Here is a 23,185-nt window from a genome sequence, read left to right as displayed (position 1 = left end):
GCTCTTTTAAATGCACATCAGCTATTTTAATGTCTCAGGATTGCGTTTGCCCCTCAAGTCCTTCCACTTCAAAATTCAAGGTACTTGTGTCATTGCAGCAGACTGGGTGTGGAGCCCCAGCAGCCCAGGCCCTGGGGGGCTGGCCTTCTCAGCTTGGGAGGGAATATATAGGGATGAGTGGTCAAATGCTTGGGCTCTGGGGCCAAACTCACCTTGGGTCGAGGCCAAAGCCACCACTTCTTATCCCTGTGACCTGATGTCTTAGGCTGAACTCCCTAGAAACGGAGTCTGAGACTCTTGTGAAAGAGATTTATTGAGAGTGTGCTCAGGAGAACGGGAGAGAAGTGGGGTAGGGCAAGAGGGGAACTAGGTCAGAATGCCTTCTGGCTGGTGGCTGGTTTAACCCAGCCCTGCTGGCTCTCTGGTGCACAATCTGCACCACAGAGCTGGTCCCACCTTTCAACAAGGGGGCTAGAGTTTCCTACTGTGTGAGTCAGTCACTGGCTGCTATGGAGTGAGAGGTGCAACATGACCTTCCAGGGCCTGGAAGCTCCCTTTGGCTGAGGGAGGTTCTCCAGGAAAGGGAGGGACCTGGTGGCAGCCCACCCTCACGGCAACTGGGTTGGTGCTCCAGCCCCGGGGAGGGGTTCCCATAGGACCACCAGCGTGTGCTGTGCCGAGGCTGTGCACTTAAGGCTTTGGGCTCAGTTTGCACATGAGACTGTCCAGAGTGGGCATAATAATAACACCTACCTCCTAAGGCAATAGCTAGAAAGAGTTCAGGAGCTGTCATTTGTGAGGGTTATACACTAGTGCTTTGAATTGAGTCATGCTTCTTAAGTGTTATTTTTGTGTGAGATTTTAGCTCCCTTTAAGGGCCCCAGGGGAGAAGGCAATGGCACCCCACTCCAGTATTCTTGCCTGGAGAATCCCATCGACAGAGGAGCCTGGTGGGCTGCAGTCCATGGGGTCACTGAGGGTCGGACATGGCTGAGTGACTTCACTTTCACTTTTCACTTTCATGCATTGGAGAAGGAAATGGCAACCAACTCCAGTGTTCTTGCCTGGAGAATCCCAGGGATGGGGGAGCCTGGTGGGCTGCCGTCTATGGGGTCACACAGAGTTAGACACGACTGAAGTGACTTAGCAGCAGCAGCAGCAGCAGCAGCAAGGGCCCCAGAGACAAAGGGCTTCTTTCTAGACAACAGATGAGAGGAGCCAAAAAAAAGGAAAGGAAATCCAACCAAGGATTGGACTGAGTACACCTTCTGGGGCCTCCCACCCCATGGCTGTTCCCTTCCATGTTTGTGCTCCCCTGTGAGTTGGCCTGTTGAGGGTATAAACATAGGTCTCCGCTACCATCCATGACCTTAGATCTAACCCTCTAAGAGGAAGCTGTCATTTGTCTGATCACAGGACATCTATGTTCACTCCAGACAGCCCCCTGCAGAGCCAAGCAAAAGTCCATGACGGGGACTTCTGAGACCCTGCCCTCTGCCATGTTCCAGGGTTTCTGACGTCACAGCACTGTTCTGCACGCTCATCCTCAGACATGGTCGTGGCTGTCCTCCCCTACCCTCTGGCAATCCTTCAACTGCCCCCTAAGCCCTTTCACCTGTAGAGAAGAGTGCCTTTATACCCCTGGCAGGAAGGTGGGTGGGCATGGCCAGAAGTGGGTCCTCTGCCAACAAAGCTCTTTCCTTTCTCTGGATTTTAAGGAAACCATACAAGTTATACAACATTGAAAAGTGTGATTCTGGAACTTTTGTGATAGTGTGGGTATGTTAAAATGTTTAAGATTTCCCCCAATCCAAAATCTTTCCCTTCACCCCTGAATCTTCCAACAAACTGCTACTCCAGAAAGAAGAACCAGGTATATCTGTAGTATTTGTACTCCCAGGAGAACTCCTCTGCCCTGAGAGTACACATATCCCATTTTGAGAACACCTTCAACTCTTTATGCTTCTCAAGGCACCCCCCCAAGTATCACTCCAGTCACATTTCCCACTGTCCTCTCCCAACCCTTGATCCAGGCTCCACCTGCACCAATTGCTGGCTTGTCCTCTTTTCTCCTGGATTTTGCAGCACCTTGCCCCTTTACTCACCATCTAGAATCAGAGTGGGTGTGAATATCTTCCTGCATCAAGGGCAACCTAGCCCTGGATAGGCTCTTTCTCCAGGGCCCTCTAATGGTCAGGAGGCACCAAGGTGAGAGTGCTGGTTTTGGGGTGCTGTGCTGGATTTGGGAAAGCCTTTTGCATCTCTAGGAAGGAGTTAAGTAGATCCATGATCCCTTGGGTCCCAGGAGAGAACTTCACAGAGGAGAAAGTGGCCCAAGTCTGGTGGGACAGGGATGGTTTCTCTGAGTAGGAGCTCCTGAGCTAAGGCAGGAAGGAAGAGCAGCAGCCCTCCAGGCAAAACGAGTGGGGTGGGAGGGAATGGCATTCTGGATGTGTGAACTTGTATACAGAAAGAGAGGATGAGTGAGAAAGTGGATGAATGAGTGAGTCAATGAATTAATGAGAGTATGGCAGACAATCTAAGAGAACCTCAGGGGGTTCATTCTCTGGGATGTGGAGGTATAGCAAGAAATGAGCAGGAGTGAGCTGGTAAAGAATCTGAGATGTTCTGAGGAGCTCAGAGTTTGATCTGTCAAGGTCTAAGCCATGGAAAGATTTTACACAATCAGATTTGAATTTTGGAATGATTCCCTTATCTGCTTTGTGGAGACTAGATGGATGGGGCAGGACTAAAAGCAGAGAGATCCAGCTGGGAGGCTGTAGTGGTTCACCAAATAGAGAGTGATGGTGGCTCAGCCCAGAGCAATAGGGCTGGAGAGACCAGAGTGATTCAGGAGCTAGTGAGCAGACAGAACCAACAGGCCCTGATTATGGCTAGGATGAGGAGAGGAGAGAACCACAGGTGGCTCCCAAGTTTCTGATCTTAGGGAGTGGGAGGTTGGCAACACCATTCTAGGGATAGGCAGTGCAGGAGGAGGAAAGAGGCATTTTGGGAATGACGGTGAGTTCACTTGGGACACGTTGAGCTTCAGGTGCCTGGGAGAATCCACATGGAGGTATCCAAGGGACAACTAGAGAAAAGGCGGCACAGGAGAGAGATTTGGGAGTCCGCAGCTTCCAGAGGGGAGTCGTGGCTGGGGTCATGAATGAGGTTGCCCAGGGAGAGTGATGAGGGGCAGAACTGTATGGAACACCAGCATTAGGGGTGGGCAGAAGGATGAGGGGCTGATTGAGAATCTGAGCAGGAATGACCAGGAGGCAGGAGGGAGCATCATGGAAGCCAGCACCAGAGGGCAGAGGGAGGTTCATTAATCATGAATCCTACAACCACTGGGTCAGGTAAGGAGTGTTATGCCCATTTCAGACATGAGAAAATCGAGGCTGCAGGAGATTAAGACTCAGGGTCATGCAGCTGGTAAGTGTTGGAGCTGGAATGTCAGCCAAGGTCTCTATGACTCCAGAATCCAATAAGCTGTTTCTACTGTACCATGTTTAGCAACACAGAGCTTGGCACAAAATAGATGCTTCATAAATGTTTGTTGGATGGATATGGATATGGATAGGTGAATAGTGTTAGCAGCAAGAGATTCTATAAAAAATTTAACAAATAAGCAGAAAGACCCTGAAGTGTCCCAGGAGCAAGGCCACAGAACGGAAGCAGCTTAGAACTTTTTATAGCATTGCAGGCGTGGTGATGACAAAGGCTTGCCTTCCTTCGACTGGGCTCTGTTAAAGATCTTTTAAAGTCCTTTCAGAGCAAGGGTTTTTTTTTTTTTTTTTTTTCGTCTTTCCATTCTTGCTTGCAAACGAAGGATGATTTTAGAATCCAAGCCTTTTTTATTTTGCTAAAGTACATGATGAGTAAAATGGCCTCCCAGTCAGCACTTTCCAATTTTGAAAGATGCTAAAAACTGATCTTTAAAGGGATGTTTCTCTTCTTTATGCATCAAAGAGCCTTGCGGCCTGCTGGGAAGGACGGGATAAATGTCAGGAAGGTAGCGTCACCTGCAGGGCTGAATCTCAGTGCAGAGAGTAGGACTGCGATTGGGAGCAAGTGTGTGGGCTGAGGCCTGGCTGTCCCCTGGAGGCTGCCTGTATATCCTCCTTCTGCCTGTTCTCCATGGGGCAGGGCCCAGCCTGGATCCCGTCCCCTAGAAAGCAACCAAGAACCCCTTACCCTGACCCAGGAGAGAACTTCAGGAAGACACTCAGTAAATCTTTATTGAATGAATAAATGAGTCAAAGGACCTATGGTGGGGCTTCCTAGGTGGACCTAGCAGTAAAGAACCCACCTGCCAACACAGCAGACGTAAGAAATGCAGGTTCGATCCCTAGGTCGAGAAGATCCCCTAGAAAATGAAATGGCAATCCACTCCAGTATTCTTGCCTGGAGAATCCCATGGACAGAGGAACCTGGTGGGCTGTACAGTCAATGGGGTCGCAAAGAATCGGACACGACTAAAGCGACTTAGCATGCAGCACAGGACCTTTGGTACAGTATATACCTAATAACCCCATTGAGGTAATCAGATAATAACTATTTATAGAACATTTGAATATAGATTTTCCTTTGAAATAAAAGGAGAAGAATGGGTTGGGAGAAGATTATAAAAAACTTATTCTAGCTGGGTGTTTCCTCTTTGTCAGGAACTATGGTAAGCACTTTATAAGGGTAATCTCATTTAGCCCTCTAAGTAAGCACTGTAAGTAACTTATTCCCATCTTGCAGATGAGGAAATTGAGGCCAAGTTGGCGAAAAGAGCCACTTGACGCCACCCAAGTGGAGCTGAGATGTGAACAAAGCTCAGAACTCGAGGAGACTCAGAAATGCCTTAATTGGGAAGCTCTGTGGACTCCTGGAAGGTGGAAAAGCCTAGCATACTGAGGGGTGGGGTGTTGACTGGGAACTTGTTTCTGCTGCCAACTACCCTGGGGACCTTGGAAGTTCCTTTCTGTCATCTGGCCTCGGTTTCCCTAAGCGTAGAGTGAGGTTGGAAAGCAGACGCTGTGTCAGTGTCCCCCAGTGTTTGCCTGCTCTTGCTGGAGGAGAGCAGGGAAGGTGAGGCCCTTCCGAGCCATTCACTTCAGCCTGCAGCCTGTGGCCTCCTGGGCTGTGCGGATCACGTGCTCACCTCCATATCTGTGTCTTCTGTCCACAGGGCAATGACGTGCGGATCATCCTCGGCCAGTTTGACCAGAATATGGCAGCAAAAGTGTTCTGTTGTGTAAGTAACACTTTGGTTGTGTCCTTTGTGTTTTTGGGGAGGTTCATGAAGCTTCTTCTGGGATTCATTCTTACTCCCTGATTCTTAAATAGCCTCATAGTGTTATGGAAAGATGTGGGGTCTGGCTGCTCGCTGCTCTAAAGCCAACAAACAGACCAGGTTGGTGGAAGGGAAAGTTTGCTTTATTTTGGATGGCTGCAGCTCAGCAGGAGGGTGGATGTCTGTCCAAAGGCCAGCTCCCCACCGCTGACAGTCAGTGGGGCTCTTTTATAGACAGACGGAGGAGGCTACATTCAGAAACAGCATAGTCAGCTCTGACAGTCATCATCAAATTGGTCATCAGAAGTCTGACCTGTGTTATCTTAGTTGATTGGATACAATTAATCTTTAGTTCCAAGGTCTGTTTGTTTCCATTTCTTTGAGGCCATTTCTTAGAATTATGTCGTGGGTACAGTCTGGTCATCCTGTAGTTAACTTCTCCGCCCGGGGTTTCAGTATCTACAAGACAACTCACAGGATATGGCTGAGTATTATCTATAGCCCTTGAGAAGAAACTAAAGGTCCTTGACTGTGCTTCTTAACTACATTATTATTATATGGTCTCCTTTGACTGCTTTCCTTTGTTTCTGCTTGGTGTCATTTCTCTGATTAAACTTATTCTTTAACCAGAGTTTTCCACAGACAAAAGGCAGGCAGGGGACACGGAGTGAGCAAGGACCATAGGGTCCTGATCCATTTCAACAGGACCAGAGTCCGGGGTGTTGGAAGCAGAAGTGTTATTCTCACTGCTCTTTTCGGGGAGCTAAAACGCCAGGGCTCAGAACAGTTCAGTTGTGGAGAAACCAGGAACCTCAGTTTACTAACCCACTAACGCACTGTCTAACCGTTGCCTTTGTGCTGCCAGCTAGTTCTGAGTCTCCTCAACCCAGCCGCATTTAATGGAGCAGCGCTGTGTGCACCACACAGGGGGAGACACAGGCTTCCAAAGTGGGACAGGGGAGCCTCAAACCCCTTCCTGTCCTGTAAGCAGGGCTCAGTGTCAGGCTTAGCACAAACCATCAACCATTCAGTATTTCCCCCCAAATCCTTTTCATTGTCTGGTGTGTGACAGATGACAAAGTACATTTTTAAGCCTTTTCTCATTTAAGCTTTTCAGTAACCAAGTGAAGCTACTATTGTTACCCTTGTTTTATAGATGAAGAACTAGAGGTCCGGAGAGGTGGAGGGGCTTGTCCAAGGGCAGAGCCAAGACTCCATCCCCGTTCACCTGAGTCCCAATCAGATCCTCTTTTCTCCACACGATAGTCTAACCTGAGCACATGTAAGAGTTCTAACACGGGAACTATGTCTTTTTATTTGGATGGCCTGGTTCCCCCTCCTGCACCCCAGAGTCAAGAGAGAAGTCAACAGAGTAAAAGCCTAGTCACATGGGTCATTGTCAACCCAATAAGTTCCTCCTCTTAAAATGAGGTTATTCTAGGTCTCGCCTCTAGTGATGGGCCACAGGCCTCTGTTTTCTTTGACCTTTTTCAGTAACTTGGATGTGATTATAAAAATATGCTTATAGGAATTTTAGAAGTTGATCCAGGAAGATAGATCCAGGGTGCAAAGAACCTTACCAAGCTGGAATGTTTGGTTAAATCTAGGAAGGCTAAATCTAACGCAGGAGACCCAGGTTCAATCCCTGGTTTGGGAAGATCCCCTGGAGGAGGAAATGGCAATCCACTCCAGTATTCTTGCCTGGAGAATCCCATGGACAGAGGAAGCTGGTGGACTACAGTCCATGGGGTCACAAAGAGTTGGATGCAACTGTGCGACTCACATACAATACAAGGCTATATTAGAACAAATTGGGCCGCCTGTGTCTGAGGTGGTAGAGACACAGCTGAGGAGTACTGTGCATTTAGAGCAAAAGAGACTTGCAGTCTCAGGTGACCTCAAGGTTACCGTGAGTAACCAGTGTGAGCACAGCCAGCAGGGAGCCAAGGTGGCCATCTGGCTGCACACCCACACCAGGGAGGGTGGTCTCTCTGCTCTCTGCTGGAGAGACCCCACCCAGGGTGTCCTGCTCAGCTCCTGGTGCCCTGTTTTAGAAGAGATGAAAGAACTGAGAAGAGGCCAGGAGTGAGGGGAGAGCAGTGGCTGGAAAACACAGTCACACACGGATGTTTCCTTGTGAAGGCTCAGGAGCAAAGTGGGAACCACCTGATCTCTCAAAATAGAAGGAAGGAGGCAGAAGCTACTGGCTGCCATTTCAGGGACATCTCTTGAGTTTAGCACTTAGCGCTCAAAAGTCAGTCTGCCTGGGCTTGGACCCCTGATCTGCAGCTTAGTGACTGAATGTGGGCTTGTTGACACTTTCTGAATCTCAGTTTTCTCATCTGTAACATGGGGATAATAATAACACCTGTCTCATAGGGTTGTTGCAGAGATTAAACGAGCAAAAACACTGCATAATGCCGGACATATGGTGAACTCTCCACAGATGTCAGCTATCTTTTTTTGTTTATGTAGGTTTCTGAGGATGGAATGAACCACTGTTGGGCTGGCAAGGTTACTAATTGGTGAACTTTACAAGATTATGTTAAGCATCCTATGTCTCAGTTAAGGATAACAAGGAGTCTTTCATATGAAAATCTAAGGAGGAGCATGAGAAAAATTGAAAAAACAGAGCAAATTGATTTAATACATTTTACTTCAAACTCATAATACCTAGCATGTTACCATCTAAGGTCCAGAAATGGCCCATTTGAAAAAGGAAAATAATGCTCCAAATTAGAAGACATAAATATTTAGAGAAGAAGATGAATTTTATCCCCACATATCCCCAAAGCCTTGTAAACAACTGGCACACGGTAAGTGATTATTGATCCAATAGGAAAAATAAATCAATAAAAATGACCCAGGAAGATGTCACACTGGGCCCTGGCCATCTCCTGTTTGTACAAAATATAGACAGACCTCCTGTTCTGATTTGAGCCAAACCCTAAGCCAAGGTGTGGCTGTGATTTCCCTCTGTGCTGGGATTATTTTCCGAGTGGCATTTCCAGCAGTGTGGTTTGCATTTCGGAACAGACGGCGTGGCTGTCTCCCTCTTGAACAAAGCCCCAGGTTGTTTGCCTTCCACAGCACAGGACATCGTCTTACTTCCTCATCCCACTTTCTTCTTCCTCTTAGACTCTGGGCATTTTGAAGTAGCCTTGCTCTTAGAATCTTTGCTGGCAGCTTCATTCATTGAAGTGTTTCTCAGAAGTTTTGTGTTTGGCATTTATTCCGTGTGTCAGATCCTCAGATGGACCTCCCTGTCAGGACTTTCCGTCTTACATGCTTAGGAAGGAGCTCTTCTGGCAGGCATGGAAGATCCCAAGGAGAGTCTGCTCAGTGTCTTCACAATGGATCAAGAATCTGACATATGGTGGAGGGAGAGGCTGCATAGAGCAGAAATGCAGGGCCTTGCTGCCTGTGTCAGGGTCAGGGTCCAGGTGCAACCAGATGGAGACAGCCGTGTTTTTGCCATCCAAATGCCACATGCAGTGCAAACTTTGCAGCATGTTGATACGTGTTCTTGAGATTGGACCTGCCACCAATGGGAGAGCAGATTCCAGCAAATGCAAAACCTCTGTATAGCCCTCTGGCAAAATGTTCACTTTGGCTCCAGCAAAGGATGAGCATGACCTGTCACTTGTCTTCTCTCTGCTTGGTGGTCTGTTCTAAATTCTCAAGCATTCTGACCTGGGTTCTGGTTTTAGTTCTGCCAGCTGTGTGACCTCAGACAGGCCACTGTGCAACTCCAGTCCCCGGCTGCCTCACCCCTAAAGTGGAAGCGATGACCTCTGCCTTATGTGCCTCATTGGATGGTTGAGAGGCTTAAACAAGGTCACCAAAGGATGACCATCATTCCAACTGTGAACTGCGTTACTGATGTGAGGATTTATTGCTATTGTGGTTGTGAAATGCCTGTAAAAGGGAAATGTCCTTCTTGCATGGGGAGGTGAGAAGGCAAAAGGAAACTTAATAAAAAGAGGAAATTGGATTTTTAAATTACCTCATGGCCACCTGTCTGCAGCTAATGAGAACAGAGTGGTTCATGGGACTGAAGAACATGAGCTTAGGACTGCCCATCATTACCTGGCAGGGCTGTTTGGTGGCCACAGGGCCTGAGACCACATTCCTACTAGAGGCAAAAAAAAAAAAAAAAGAAAACCAAGGTGACCAAGTCAGCTGAAAGTGTGTTCAGTCAGTCACTCTACAACCAGTGCCCTTTATACATCAGGCAGTGTGCTCAGCACTGGGGACCCTGGGAAGAGCAGATACCACCCTGCCACCCCACCCCAAAACTCCCTTTTTGGCAAAGGAGACAGACAAAGATACCAGCAGCTTCTTAAAGGTCAGTGTCCCACAATCTCAGCTCGTCTGAAAGTGGGAATGGAGGCCCGGAGGCTTCTCTGCAGTTGCTGTAGACATTAGATGCTATATTTAAGCCCAGTCTACCTTACCTTGCAGGAGAGCCTTTTAGACCCTCACTCAAACCTGTGTACTTTTTTTCTACACGTATGTTTAACAATCCCTGCTTTCCATAGCAATTTAAAAGCAGCAGATTCAGAGTGGGGAGAGGGATTTAATGACAGTGAAAGTGACAGCCTAGACCTGACAGCTAGGAAAGAGACAAACCGATCAAAAATGGATCAGAAACTCCAAGAACAACAGTCTGGGGCCATTTGGTATTTGGACCAATCTTCCCTATGTTCAAAAGTATAACTGCCCATAGCCTAAACAATGGCTAATGTTCAGAATAAAGCCTTGAGTTACCAAAAGGAAAATGGGATGAGAAGGAGCAGCTGAAATGTTCCTGCACAGAGTGTTGGCCAAGCATGTACACACATTACCTCATTTATTATTATTATTATTTTATTGAAGTATAGTTGACGTACAGTGTTGTAATAGTTTCTGGTATACAGCAAAGGGATTCAGTTATATATACATTTTTCACATTCTTTTCCATTGTGGTTTATTATAGGATATTGAATATAGTTCCCTGTGCCATACAGTAGGAGCTTGTCATTTATGTTTTATATATACTAGTTTGTATTTGCTAATCCCAAACTCCTAATTTATCCTTTCCCCCTTTCCCTTTGGGTAACCATAAGTTTATTTTCTATGTCTGTGAGTCTGTTTCTGTTTTGTAAGTAAGTTCATTTGTATCATATTTCAGATTCCACATATAAGTGATATCATATGGTATTTTTCTTTGTCTGACATTTCACTTTAGTATGAAATCTCTGGGTCCATCCATATTGATGCAAATGACATTCTTTTATTCATTTTTAGGGCTGAGTAATGTTCCATGTGGTACACATGGTATATATGTACCATATCTTTTTTTTTTCAATGTTGACTCACATCATGATTTTTATATTAATAAAACTGTGATGTGAGAATTGAAAGTGAAGTTTTATTTATTTATTTATTTTAGTTGGAGGCTAATTACTTTACAATATTGTAGTGATTTTTGCCATACATTGATATGAATCAGCCATGGGTTTACATGTGTTCCTCATCCTGAGCTCCCCTCCCACCTCTCTCCCCATCCCATCCCTCTGGGTCATCCCAGTGCAGCAGCCCCGAGCACCCTGTCTCATGCATTGAACCTGGAGTGGCGATCTATTTCATATATGATAATATACATGTTTCAATGCTCTTCTCTCAGATCATCCCACCCTTGCCTTCTCCCACACAGTCCAAAAGACTGCTCTATACATCTGTGTCTCTTTTGCCATCTCACATACAGGGTTATCATTACCATCTTTCTAAATTCCATATATATGTGTTAGTATACTGTATACTGTTTTTCTTTCTGGCTTACTTCACTTTGTATAATAGGCTCCAGTTTCATCCACCTCATTAGAACTGATTCAAATGCATTCTTTTTAATGGCTGAGTAATATCCCATTGTGTATATGTGCCACAGCTTTCTTATCCATTCGTCTGCTGATGGACATCTAGGCTGCTTCCATGTCCTGGCTATTATAAACAGTGCTGCGATGAACATTGGGGTATATGTGTCTCTTTCAATTCTGGTTTCCTTGGTGTGTATGCCCAGCAGTGGGATTGCTGGGTCGTATGGCAGTTCTATTTCCAGTTTTTTAAGGAATCTGCACACTGTTCTCCATAGTGGCTGTACTAGTTTGCATTCCCACCAACAGTGTAAGAGGGTTCCCTTCTCTCCACACCCTCTCCAGCATTTATTGCTTGTAGATTTTTGGATAGCATCCATTCTGACCAGTGTGAGATGATACCTCATTGTGGTTTTGATTTTCATTTTTCTGATGATGAGTGATGTTGAGCATCTTTTCATGTGTTTGTTAGCCATCTATATGTCTTCTTTGGAGAACTGTCTGTTTAGTTCTTTGGTCCATTTTTTGATTGGATCATTTATTTTTCTGGAATTGAGCTGCAGGAGCTGCTTGTATATTTTTGAGATTAATTCTTTGTCAGTTGCTTTGTTTGCTATTATTTTCTCCCATTCTGAAGGCTGTCTTTTCACCTTGCTTATAGTTTCCTTTGTTGTGCAAAAGCTTTTAAGTTTAATTAGGTCCCATTTGTTTATTTTTGCTTTTATTTTCAATACACTGGGAGGTGGATCATAGAGGATCCTGCTTTGATTTATGTCGGAGAGTGTTTTGCCTATGTTTTCCTCTAGGAGTTTTATAGTTTCTGGTCTTATGTTTAGATCTTTAATCCATTTTGAGTTTATTTTTGTGTACGGTGTTAGAAAGTGATCTAGTTTCATTCTTTTACAAGTGGTTGACCAGTTTTCCCAGCACCACCTGTTAAAGAGATTGTCTTTTCTCCATTGTATATTTTTGCCTCCTTTGTCAAGATAAGGTGTCCATAGGTGTGTGGATTTATCTCTGGGCTTTCTATTTTGTTCCATTGATCTATATTTCTGTCTTTGTGCCAGTACCGTACTGTCCTGATGACAGTGGCTTTGTAGTAGAGCCTGAAGTCAGGCAGGTTGATTCCTCCAGTTCCATTGTTTCTCAAGGTTGCTTTGGCTATTCGAGGGTTTTTTGTATTTCCATACAAATTGTGAAATTATTTGTTCTAGTTCTGTGGAAAATACCATTGGTAGCTTGATAGGGATTGCACTGAATGTATAGATTGCTTTGGGTAGTATACTCATTTTCATTATATTGATTCTTTCAATCCATGAACATGCTATATTTCTCCATCTATTTATGTCCTCTTTGATTTCTTTCATCAGTGTTTTATAATTTTCTATATATAGGTCTTTTGTTTCTTTGGATAGATATATTCCTAAGTATTTTATTATTTTTGTTGCAATGGTAAATGGAATTGTTTCCTCAATTTCTCTTTCTGTTTTCTCATTGTTAGTGTATAGGAATGCAGATGATTTCTGTGTGTTAATTTTATACCCTGCAACTTTACTATATTCATTGATTAGCTCTAGTAATTTTCTGGTGGAGTCTTTAGGGTTTTCTATGTAGAGGATCATGTCATCTGCAAACAGTGAGAGTTTTACTTCTTCCTTTCCAATCTGGATTCTTTTTCTTTCTTTTTCTGCTCTGATTGCTGAGGCTGAAACTTCCAAAACTATGTTGAATAGCAGTGGTGAAAGTGGGCACCCTTGTCTTGTTCCTGACTTTAGGGGAAATGCTTTCAATTTTTCGCCATTGAGGATAATGTTTGCTGTGGGTTTGTCATATATAGCTTTTATTATGTTGAGGTATGTTCCTTCTATTCCTGCTCTCTGGAGGGTTTTTATCATAAATGGATGTTGAATTTTGTCGAAGGCTTTCTCTGCATCTATTAAGATAATCGTATGGTGGTGTATTATGTTGATTGATTTGTGGATATTGAAGAATCTTTGCATCCCTGGGATAAAGCCCACTTGGTCATGATGTATGATCTTTTTAATATGTTGTTGGATTTTGTTTGCTAGAATTTTGCTAAGGATTTTTGCATCTATGTTCGTCAGTGATATTGGCCTGTAGTTTTCTTTGTTTGTGGCACCTTTTTCTGGTTTTGGTATTAGGATGATGTTGGCCTCATAGAATGAGTTTGGAAGTTTACCTTCCTCTGCAATTTTCTGGAAGAGTTTGAATAGGATAGGTGTTAGCTCTTCTCTAAATTTTTGGTAGAATTCAGCTGTGAAGTCATCTGGTCCTGGGCTTTTGTTTGCTGGAGTATTTCTGATTACAGTTTCCATTTCCATTTTTGTCATAAATGGATGTTGAATTTCGTCAAAGGCTTTCTCTGCATCTATTGAGATAATCATATTGCTTTTATTTTTCAATTTGTTAATGTGTTGTATTGTGTTGATTGATTTGTGGCTATTGAAGAATCCTTGCATCCCAGGGATAAAGCCCACTTAGTAATGATGTATGATCTTTTTAATGTGTTGTTGGATTGTGTTTGCTAGAATTTTGTTAAGGAATTTTGAATCTATGTTCATCAGTGATATTGGCCTGTAGTTTTCTTTTTTGTGGCATCTTTGTCTGGTTTTGGTATTAGAGTGATGGTGGCCTCATAGAATGAGCTTGGAAGTTTAGATTCCTCTGCAATTTTCTGGAAGAGTTTGAGTAGGATAGATGGTAGCTCTTCTCTAAATTTTTGGTAGAATTCAGCTGTAAAGCCGTCTGGCCCTGGGCTTTTGTTTGCTAGAAGATTTCTGATTACAGTTTCAATTTCTGTGCTTGTGATGGGTCTGTTAAGATTTTCTATTTCTTCCTGGTTCAGTTTTGGAAAGTTGTACTTTTCTAAGAATTTGTCCATTTCTTCCAAGTTGTCCATTTTATTGGCATATAGTTGCTGATAGTAGTCTCTTATGATCCTTTGTATTTCTGTGTTATCTGTTGCGATTTCTCCATTTTCATTTCTAATTTTGTTGATTTGATTCTTCCCCCTTTGTTTCTTGATGAGTCTGGCTAATGGTTTGTCAATTTTATTTATCTTCTCAAAGAACCAGCTATTAGCTTTGTTGATTTTTACTATGGTCTCTTTTGTTTCTTTTGCATTTATTTCTCCCCTAATTTTTTAAGATTTCTTTCTTTCTACTAACCCTGGGGTTCTTCATTTCTTCCTTTTCTAGTTGCTTTAGCTGTAGAGTTAGGTTATTTATTTGACTTTTTTGTTGTTTCTTGAGGTAAGCCTGTATTGCTATGAACCTTCCCCTTAGCATTGCTTTTACAGAGTCCCATAGGTTTTGGGTTGTTGTGTTTTCATTTTCATTCATTTCTATGCATATTTTGATTTCTTTTTTTATTTCTTCTATGATTTGTTGATTATTCAGAAGTGTGTTGTTTAGCCTCCATGTGTTGAATTTTTTAATAGTTTTTTTCCTATAATTGAGATCTAATCTTACTGCTTCCCGGGTGGCTCAGGGGTTAGAGCATCTGCCTGCAATGTGGGAGACCTGTGTTTGATCCGTGGGTTGGGAAGGTCCCCTGGAGAAGGAAATGGCAACCCACTCCAGTATTCTTGCCTGGAGAATCCCATGGAAGGAGGAGCCTGGTGGGCTATAGTCCATGGGGTCGCAAAGAGTCGGACACGACTGAGCGACTTAACTAACTAACTAATCTTACTGCATTGTGGCCAGAAAAGATGATTGGAATAATTTCCATTTTTTTGAATTTACCAAAGCTAGATTTATGATGTGATGTATCCTGGAGAAGGTTCCATGTGCACTTGAGAAAAAGGTGAAATTCATTGTTTTGGGGTGAAATGTCCTGTAGATATCAATTAGGTCTAGCTGGTCCATTGTGTCATTTAAAGTTTGTGTTTCCTTGTTAATTTTCTGTTTAGTTGATCTATCCATAGGTGTGAGCAGGGTATTAAAATCTCCCACTATTATTGTGTTATTGTTAATTTCCCCTTTCATACTTGTTAGCATTTGCCTTACATATTGCAGTACCCCTATGTTGGGTGCATATATATTTATAATTGTTATATTTTCTTCTTGGTTTGATTCTTTGATCATTATGTACTGTCTTTCTTTGTCTCTTTTCACAGCCTTTATTTTAAAGTCTATTTTATCTGATATGAGTATTGCTACTCCTGCTTTTTTCTGGTCTCCATTTGCATGAAATATCGTTTTCCAGCCCTTCACTTTCAGTCTGTATGTGTCTCTTGTTTTGAGGTGTGTCTCTTGTTTTGAGGTGGGTCTCTTGTAGACAGCATATACAGGGGTCTTGTTTTTGTATCCATTCAGCCAGTCTTTGTCTTTTGTTTGGGGCATTCAACCCATTTACATTTAAGGTAATTATTGATAAGTATGGTCGCGTTGCCATTTACTTTGCTGTTTTGGGTTTGAGTTTATACACCCTTTCTGTGTTTCCTGTCTAGAGAAGATCCTTTAGCATTTGTTGAGAAGCTGGTTTGGTGGTGCTGAATTCTCTCAGCTTTTGCTTGTCTGTAAAGCTTTTGATTCCTCCTTCATATCTGAATGAGATCCTTGCTGGGTACAGTAATTTGGGTTGTAGGTTTTTCTCTTTCATCACTTTAAGTGTGTCCTGCCTTTCCTTCTGGCAGTACCACATCTTTGTTACCCTTTTATCTGTCAGTGGATATTTAGGTTACTTCCGTGTCTTGCCTATTGTAAATAAGTAGTACTGCTATGAACATAAGGGTTCTATGTATCTTTTATTTTATTTATTTGTTTTAAGCTTTAAGTTTTTATTTTATACAAAGAGTATAGTTGCTTTGCAATGTCGTGTTAGTTTATGCTGTACAGCAAAGTATTATCAGCTATATATGTATACATATATAGGGGTGCATGTGTCTTTTCAAGTTAGATTTTTCTCCAGATATATGCCCAGGACTGGATCATACCTTACTTGCTTTCTGGGAAATCTGTGTGCAGGTCAAGAAGCAACAGTTAGAACTGGACATGGAACAACAGACTGGTTCTAAATTGGGAAAAGAGTAGGTCAAGGCTGTATATTGTCACTCTGCTTATTTAACTTCTATGCAGAGTACATCATGTGAAATACTGGGCTGGATGAAGCACAAGCTGGAATCAAGATTGCCAGGAGAAATATCAATAACCTCAGATACGTAGATGACACCACCCTTATGACAGAAAGTGAAGAGGAGCTAAAGAGCCTCTTGACGAAAGTAAAAGAGGAGAGTGAAAAAGCTGGCTTAAAACTCAACATTCGAAAAACCAAGATCATGGCATCTGGTCCCATCATTTCATGGCAAATAGATGGAGAAACAATGGAAACAGTGACAGACTTTTTTTCTTGGGCTCCAAAATCACTGCAGATGGTGACTGCAGCCATGAAATTAAAAGACACTTGCTTCTTGGAAGAAAAGCTATGACCAACCTAGACAGCATTTAAAAAGCAGAGATATTACTTTGCCGACAAAGGTCCATCTAATCAAAGCCATGGTTTTTCCGGTAGTCATGTATGGATGTGAATGTTGGATCATAAAAAAGCTGAGTGCAGAAGAATTGATGCTTTTGAACTGTGGTGTTGGAGAAGACTCTTGAGAGTCCCTTGGACTGCAAGGAGATTCAACCAGTCCATCCAAAAGGAAATCAGTCCTGAATGTTCATTGGAAGGACTGATGCTGAAGCTGAAACTCCAGTACTTTGGCGACATGATGCGAAGAACTGACTCAGATGAAAAGACCCTGATGCTGGGAAAGACTGAAGACAGAAGAAGAAGGGGATAACAGAGAATGAGATGGCTGGATGGCATCACCAACTCGATGGACATGAGTTTGAGCAAGCTCCAGGAGTTGATGATATATAGGGAGGCCTGTCATGCTGCAGTCCATAGGGTCGCAAAGAGTTGGACACAACTGAGCAACTGAACTGAACTGATAACAATTCTATTTGTGTTTTTTTAAGGAACCTCCATACTATTTTCCATAGTGGCTGTGCCAATTTACATTCATACCAACAGTGTTAGAAAGTTCCATTTTCTCCACATTCTCTCCAGCATTTATTATTTATAGATATTGTAAATATAATGTTGTTTGTATTTTAATGATGACCATTCTAACCATGTGATGTGAAATCTTATTGTTTTGCTTCACATTTCTCTAATAACTAGTGATGTTTAGCGTCTTTTCATTTGCCTGTTGGCCATTTGTATGTCTTCTTTGGAGAAATGTCTGTTTAGATCTTCTGCCCATTTTCGATTAGGTTGCTTTTATGTTCCTCATTTAATTCCTACACCAACCCAATGAGATGGGCTTTGCCTTCCACAGGCTATAGGTGAGAAAAGCAAGATCCAAGGAGTTATGGGCCAGATTACCCAGATGCTATATGGCACAGAATTGGCTTGACTGTAGTTTTCTTTTCCCCAGGAGATCAGTGGAAAAAATTTTATCTTCATCAAAATTGACTAATGTTCTAAACAAAATATGTTGTCATTCAAATGGACTGAGCTTCTGTGGAAAATTCACTCACAAGGAACACCTAATAGAACAGTGGCAGGTCAAAGAGCTATCACAGCAGATTCCTGGGAGTTTCCTGGATTCCCACTCCATGCTGCTTCCAAATGATCACATGGTCTTTCATCTCATAGAGGAATGCAAATCTGTCTTTGTGTCTGATGAAAAGACTTCCTCATGTTGTCTCTCTGTCTATTGACTCTTACTTACCATATATTCTTAATAGGTGGGGCTATCTTGCCTCACCTTTTAAGACTGAAAAAACTTAATTCCCTGGTGGCCTGGTGGTTAAGGATCCTGGGCTTTCACTGCTATGGCCCCGGTTGAATCCTTGGTTGGGGAACTGAGATCCCACAAGCTGAGCGATGTGGCCAAAATAAGAAAAGACTGAGAAAGCTTCAGAAGAGTTTTATTTTGTTTTGCTGAGAATGGAAGGAAATTAAAACAAAAAAATAGACTTTGGATCTTGTCCTCTTGACTTAACTGAATGTGTTTGGGCAAATTCCTCAATCTGTAAGGCTCAGTTTCTTTGTCTATAAAATAGAGATAATAGCATACACGTCATAGGGTTATTGTGAGAATAAAATAAGATACTGTATATAAATGGCCAAGCACGTAGTAGGGGTTCAATATATGTGAGTTCCTCTCTGCCAGTGAAAGATGAGAGTTGTGAAGTCTCACATGTTTTGAGTGAGTGAGTGCTAAGTCGCTTCAGTCATGTCTGACTCTGAGACCCTATGGACTGTAGCCCGCCAGGCTCCTCTGTCCATGGGATTTCCCAGGCAAGAATACTGGAGTGGGTTGCCATTTACTGCTCCAGGGGATCTTCCTGACCCAGGGGTTGAACCCTCATTTCCTGTGGCTCCTCAATTGCAGAATTCTTTACTACGAGCACCAGGGAATCCCCCTCACAGGTTTGACCACTGATTAAATAACCTGGAATCGTTGGAATGACCCTTTTGTTCAAAGGTTTAGCCCCCAGCCAGGATCTGGGATTATCTTTAGAAAACAAAAAAAAAGTTTCTGTGGGGTAAACCCCATTTATTAGAAGGGAGCCCAGGTGGCTGCCTTCTTTTGTCGAACTGCGGTTTTGTTATGTGATTGTAATATAAGGGCTGTGTTTTTCTACAACAGCTTTGATTGGGGCAACAGTATAATGTAGTTGCTGGGAAAATGACTAGGATCTGAGGCTGCATCATGAAAAGTCCAGTGTCTAGAATGAGAGAGGTGAAAGTTCCGTATCACTGGAGGATTCTAGAGAACAGGCAACGTGATCATTGACTTGAGATAGTTGAAGAGCTGTTTTATGAAACAATCTCAGTTTACTCTCTGGAGTCTTCACTGAATCAATGAATAGAGGCCATGGAGATGGAATCTGAGCTTAAGTTAAGGAACAAATATTCTAATTCACCTTTACCCCAGATGCCTCACACTGCAGGCTGGGCTTTTTCAGGTGTTGAGAGAATTTTAGAATTGCCTCCCCAGATGCAGGAATGAAAGGAACACTCCTCCAACTCATGGACTTGATAATAACTATTCTGTATCAGACACAACTAATAGGGGCTCTGGCCCACCTTTCTGGGCAGACCCTGGCGTAGCATGCTAGAGCCTAAGTGGAGGGCAACCAAAACCTCCCAGGCATCCAGAACCATCCTACAGGCTCCTCTCTCCACACCCTCTTGGCCTGTTTCTTGTAAGTCAAGAAACATAAAGGGTGTGACGTGAATTGTTTTCCCCATGTGTGCTCCTAACATAGGTAACTCCCCTGGAACGAACTGCTGGATTGTTTCAGGCTCACATTTTAAATGTATGCAGTTCATTACAGCACACCTAGAGCACTGCATAACCATCACTCTCTATAGTCACTTCCGGGCGTTTTGATTCCTGAGAGGGCTGTGAGCTCTACTCAGAAACTCCATTCTGGACCCAGCTTTGATGGAATGTGACATTCCTACACTTTGGGACTTTCTGGGTGCATATAAGCTATCAAAAATCATGTTTTTGCTGATGTAAAATCATCACAGTAAGAATTAAAGCCAAGTGGGGGTGTATGAGAACAGTCTGACAATTTTTGGCTTAAATGGGAATTAGGCAGTGTGGCTGTGCAGCATAAGAGGAGGAGACCTAGGTTCCAGACTCTGTGACCTTGCAGAAGTGACTTTCCCTCTCTGGTTCCCAATTTCTTCATCTCTAAAATGAGGTTAATAAACTCTGCCCAGAACACCTCAAATGGTGAACATGAAGAACCAATAAGATGGGCGTAAAGCATATAAATATAAGGGACTTTTTTTAGGATCTGGATTTATGCCCACCATGCTTTGGGTAAAGATTCAGAGGGATGTTCAGTTTGCCAAGTGGCATCTTACATAAGTTGCATGCTTACATTAAATTTTCTTGGCCCCCTTGCAAAATTGTTCCCCCCTGAGTTATATTTTAAGATTATGATCCCAGCTTTTCGTAAAAATCTATACAAAAATAGCCTTATGAAATCTGTTTGTTGTGGGGACACTGTTGATACCATGCTAGCTAATTTGACAGTATCCTCCATATGAGGCTTTGTTTTTTTCAGGGACTAAAGCCTAGAAAACATTTTGTGTCCTTGAGGGACTGGTGTTTTTTCTCATTAGTGAAAGTGAGAGCTCTGCAATTAATACCATTGCCCTTTTCTCTTGGGCTGCCGGGAAGTTCATCGCCTATAGCGTTGGAACCTTCGGTGGACTCATCTGTCCTCTGTTACCTCCAGTAGTGTTAGTCACTTAGTCATGTCTGACTCTCTGCAAATCTATGGACTGTAGCCCGCCAGGCTCCTCTTTCCTTGGGGATTCTCCAGGCAAGAATACTGGAGTAGGTTGCCATTCCCTCCTCCAGGGGATCTTCCTGACCCAGGGATTGAAGCTGGGTCTCCTGCACTGCAGGCAGATTCTTATTTGTTGTTGTTTAGTCGCCAAGTCATGTCCAACCCCATGGGTGCAGGACACCAGGCTCCTCTGTCCATGAAATTCTCCAGGCACAAATACTGGAGTGGGTAGCCATTCCCTTCTCCAGGGGATCTTCCTGACCCAGGAAGATACCACCAATAAGCATATTACCTCCAGTAAGCATATTATAATGTATATTTTCCCAGGCACTTGCATTTTCATTTTTATTCAGTGTTTTATTATTTTAGTATACGTTTCCTATAAACTACTTTGGATACCTTGAGAGATGATGAGGAGGAGACCAAGCAAGTAATGGAAAAATTAACAAATCCTCTGGTATGAGGAAGCCTGAGTCACTCCCCCCACCTCCACCTTTCCCACAGGTTTCAAAGCTTTGAAAAAAACGTTTTGTCTCTTGGTGCCTTCATGATCAACCCATCTCTTGCAGGCATATGAGGAGAATATGTATGGGAGCAAATACCAGTGGATCATCCCGGGCTGGTATGAGCCTTCCTGGTGGGAGCAGGTGCACGCAGAAGCCAACTCCTCACGTTGTCTCCGGAAGCATCTGCTTACTGCCATGGAGGGCTACATCGGTGTGGACTTCGAGCCCCTGAGCTCCAAGCAGATCAAGACCATCTCCGGGAAGGTCAGTGCCATATTGTCCAGTGATGTCAGCAGAAAGCACCCAGATCTTGTTTTGGCCTTTGCTGTGTGATTTTCAGCAAATCATTTGACCTCTTTGAGCCTCTATTTGTTATTTGTTGTAGGAGTGTAAATAAATCTTGTATTTGTTAAAGGAGTATATCTGGCTGTCTCCCTCTTCTAGGGAATTGTAGGAATCAAATGAGGTAAGGGTGCTTTCTAAGCACATAACACGGTGTTTGTGTAAGGGATGGAGTCCTGGCTATTATAGCACCAACTGCAGGCATTGACTTTCAGACGAGACCACCATCCCCTGCACCCTCTGACCTGGAATGTCATTTCTCAGTCTAATTGATGCTCCTGTCAGCCTGGAGGAGAAGAATAACCCCTCAAGTAGACTTGGGGAAACAGGTACTGAAGACCAGAAACACTGGTCCAAACCCCAGTTACCAGATGTGTGACCTTGAGCTTGAGTTTTCTGAGCTGCTGTTTTTTTTTCATCTGTATCGTAGCAGTGCAAATATCCTCCTCTGGGGTCAAAAGGAGGACTGGTTGGCAGGTTGTGCAATGTGGCTGGCATGGCGCCTGGCACCTTGTGCTGTCATAGCTGGGAGGCGGACCTTGGCAGTGTGCTTACGTCCTCAGGCCTCCACTAAGGATGTTCCTACTAGGGACGACTAACCCCTGGCCTGCTTTTATCATAGGGCTGTGAGAGAACAGGTAGCTTGGTGTATGTAAAAGTATTTCCAAAGTATACTGTTCTCTGTCATTGAAAGCATTATCAAGAATCGGAAGGTGACAGCCCCAGTGATGATGGCAACATCCATCTCTCAGTTCTAACCACCAGCCAAAGTTTAGTACAGCAGGGCACGTGATTCTTTTCTGTCTCCTTTTATCTCAGATTTTTAAATCCTCCACCCACCTTCAATTTCACTTGAAGAATCAGTTTCATAGTAAAGTAAATATATATATATATATGTATTTCATTTTATCCATTATTTATTTTCAATCAGAGCCAATACTACAAGAATGATTTATTGATTTGTCCAAAAATGGCAAATCATAAGGACACATTTTATAAGCAACTCTTTAAATCATGTGGCACCTGAAAGGGCCTGGAAAAACATTCTGGGTAGAAAATATTGAAAGAAGTATTTTCATGCTTGAGTCAGTGACCATATAAAGTTTGGGGACATGCTGAATAATGAGTAGAAACAACTTATTTTTATTTCAGTAAATGTTATTTTTAAAGGTGTGGAAGTTTGCAGTTTATTAGAAGATTCTTGGGTCCAGGGATACTCTATACTTTAATCTCAAAATAGTATAAAACTTGAGGAAAGTACAAAAACTAAGAAGAAATTTCCATGCAGGCAGACAATATAATAATTAAAATGAGAAACTTAAGGAAGACCAAAGATGAAAATGATTACACATGGGATCTGTGAAGCTAAGTGGGGATAAGGGCTATGAGATGCCCCAAGGGCCACAAATGTCATTCCAAGGAGCGTGAATGCTACCTAGGCATGGATGCAGAAATGAACAGGAATGCATTTTGGGAAGGTCATTTTATTTTTTTTGCAGTGTTTTTTGGAATAAACATTTTGACTTTATAACATCTTCCAAAAAGCATTAGTTGCTCAGTCGTATCTGACTCTTTGTGACCCCATGGACTATCTGCCACGCTCCTCTGTCCATGGAATTCTCTGGGCAAGAATACTAGAGTGGGTTGCCATACCCTTCTCCAGGGGATCTTTCCAACCCAGGAACTGAACCCAGATATCCAGCATTGCAGGCAGATTCTTTACCATTTGAGCTACCTGGGAATCTTAACACCTCCCAAGTCACTGGCTTTCCTTTTGAATTTTTAATTTTTAAATTTGGGGCCAGTGAGGAGTCTGAGGCTTTCCAGGTGGCACCAGTGGTAAAGAACCCACCTGCCAATGCAGGAGAC

At 43.2% G+C, this 23,185-nt stretch overlaps 1 protein-coding gene across 2 annotated transcripts in view; it reads left to right on the top strand.

Annotated features, from left to right (window-relative positions):
• The window catches only part of GABBR2 (gamma-aminobutyric acid type B receptor subunit 2), a 372,146-nt gene that overhangs the window by 200,070 nt on the left and 148,891 nt on the right, over positions 1 to 23,185 (top strand). For both annotated transcript variants that reach the window (XM_005683953.3, XM_018052222.1), the window contains exons 5-6: positions 5,180 to 5,245; positions 21,038 to 21,238. In XM_005683953.3, coding sequence (XP_005684010.3) covers positions 5,180 to 5,245; positions 21,038 to 21,238 — 267 coding nt within the window. The remainder of the gene's footprint in view (positions 1 to 5,179; positions 5,246 to 21,037; positions 21,239 to 23,185) is intronic.

The sequence above is a fragment of the Capra hircus genome, chromosome 8, assembly GCF_001704415.2.
Source record: "Capra hircus breed San Clemente chromosome 8, ASM170441v1, whole genome shotgun sequence".
NCBI lineage: Eukaryota > Metazoa > Chordata > Mammalia > Artiodactyla > Bovidae > Capra > Capra hircus.
This window is presented reverse-complemented; position numbering and strand designations above follow the sequence as displayed.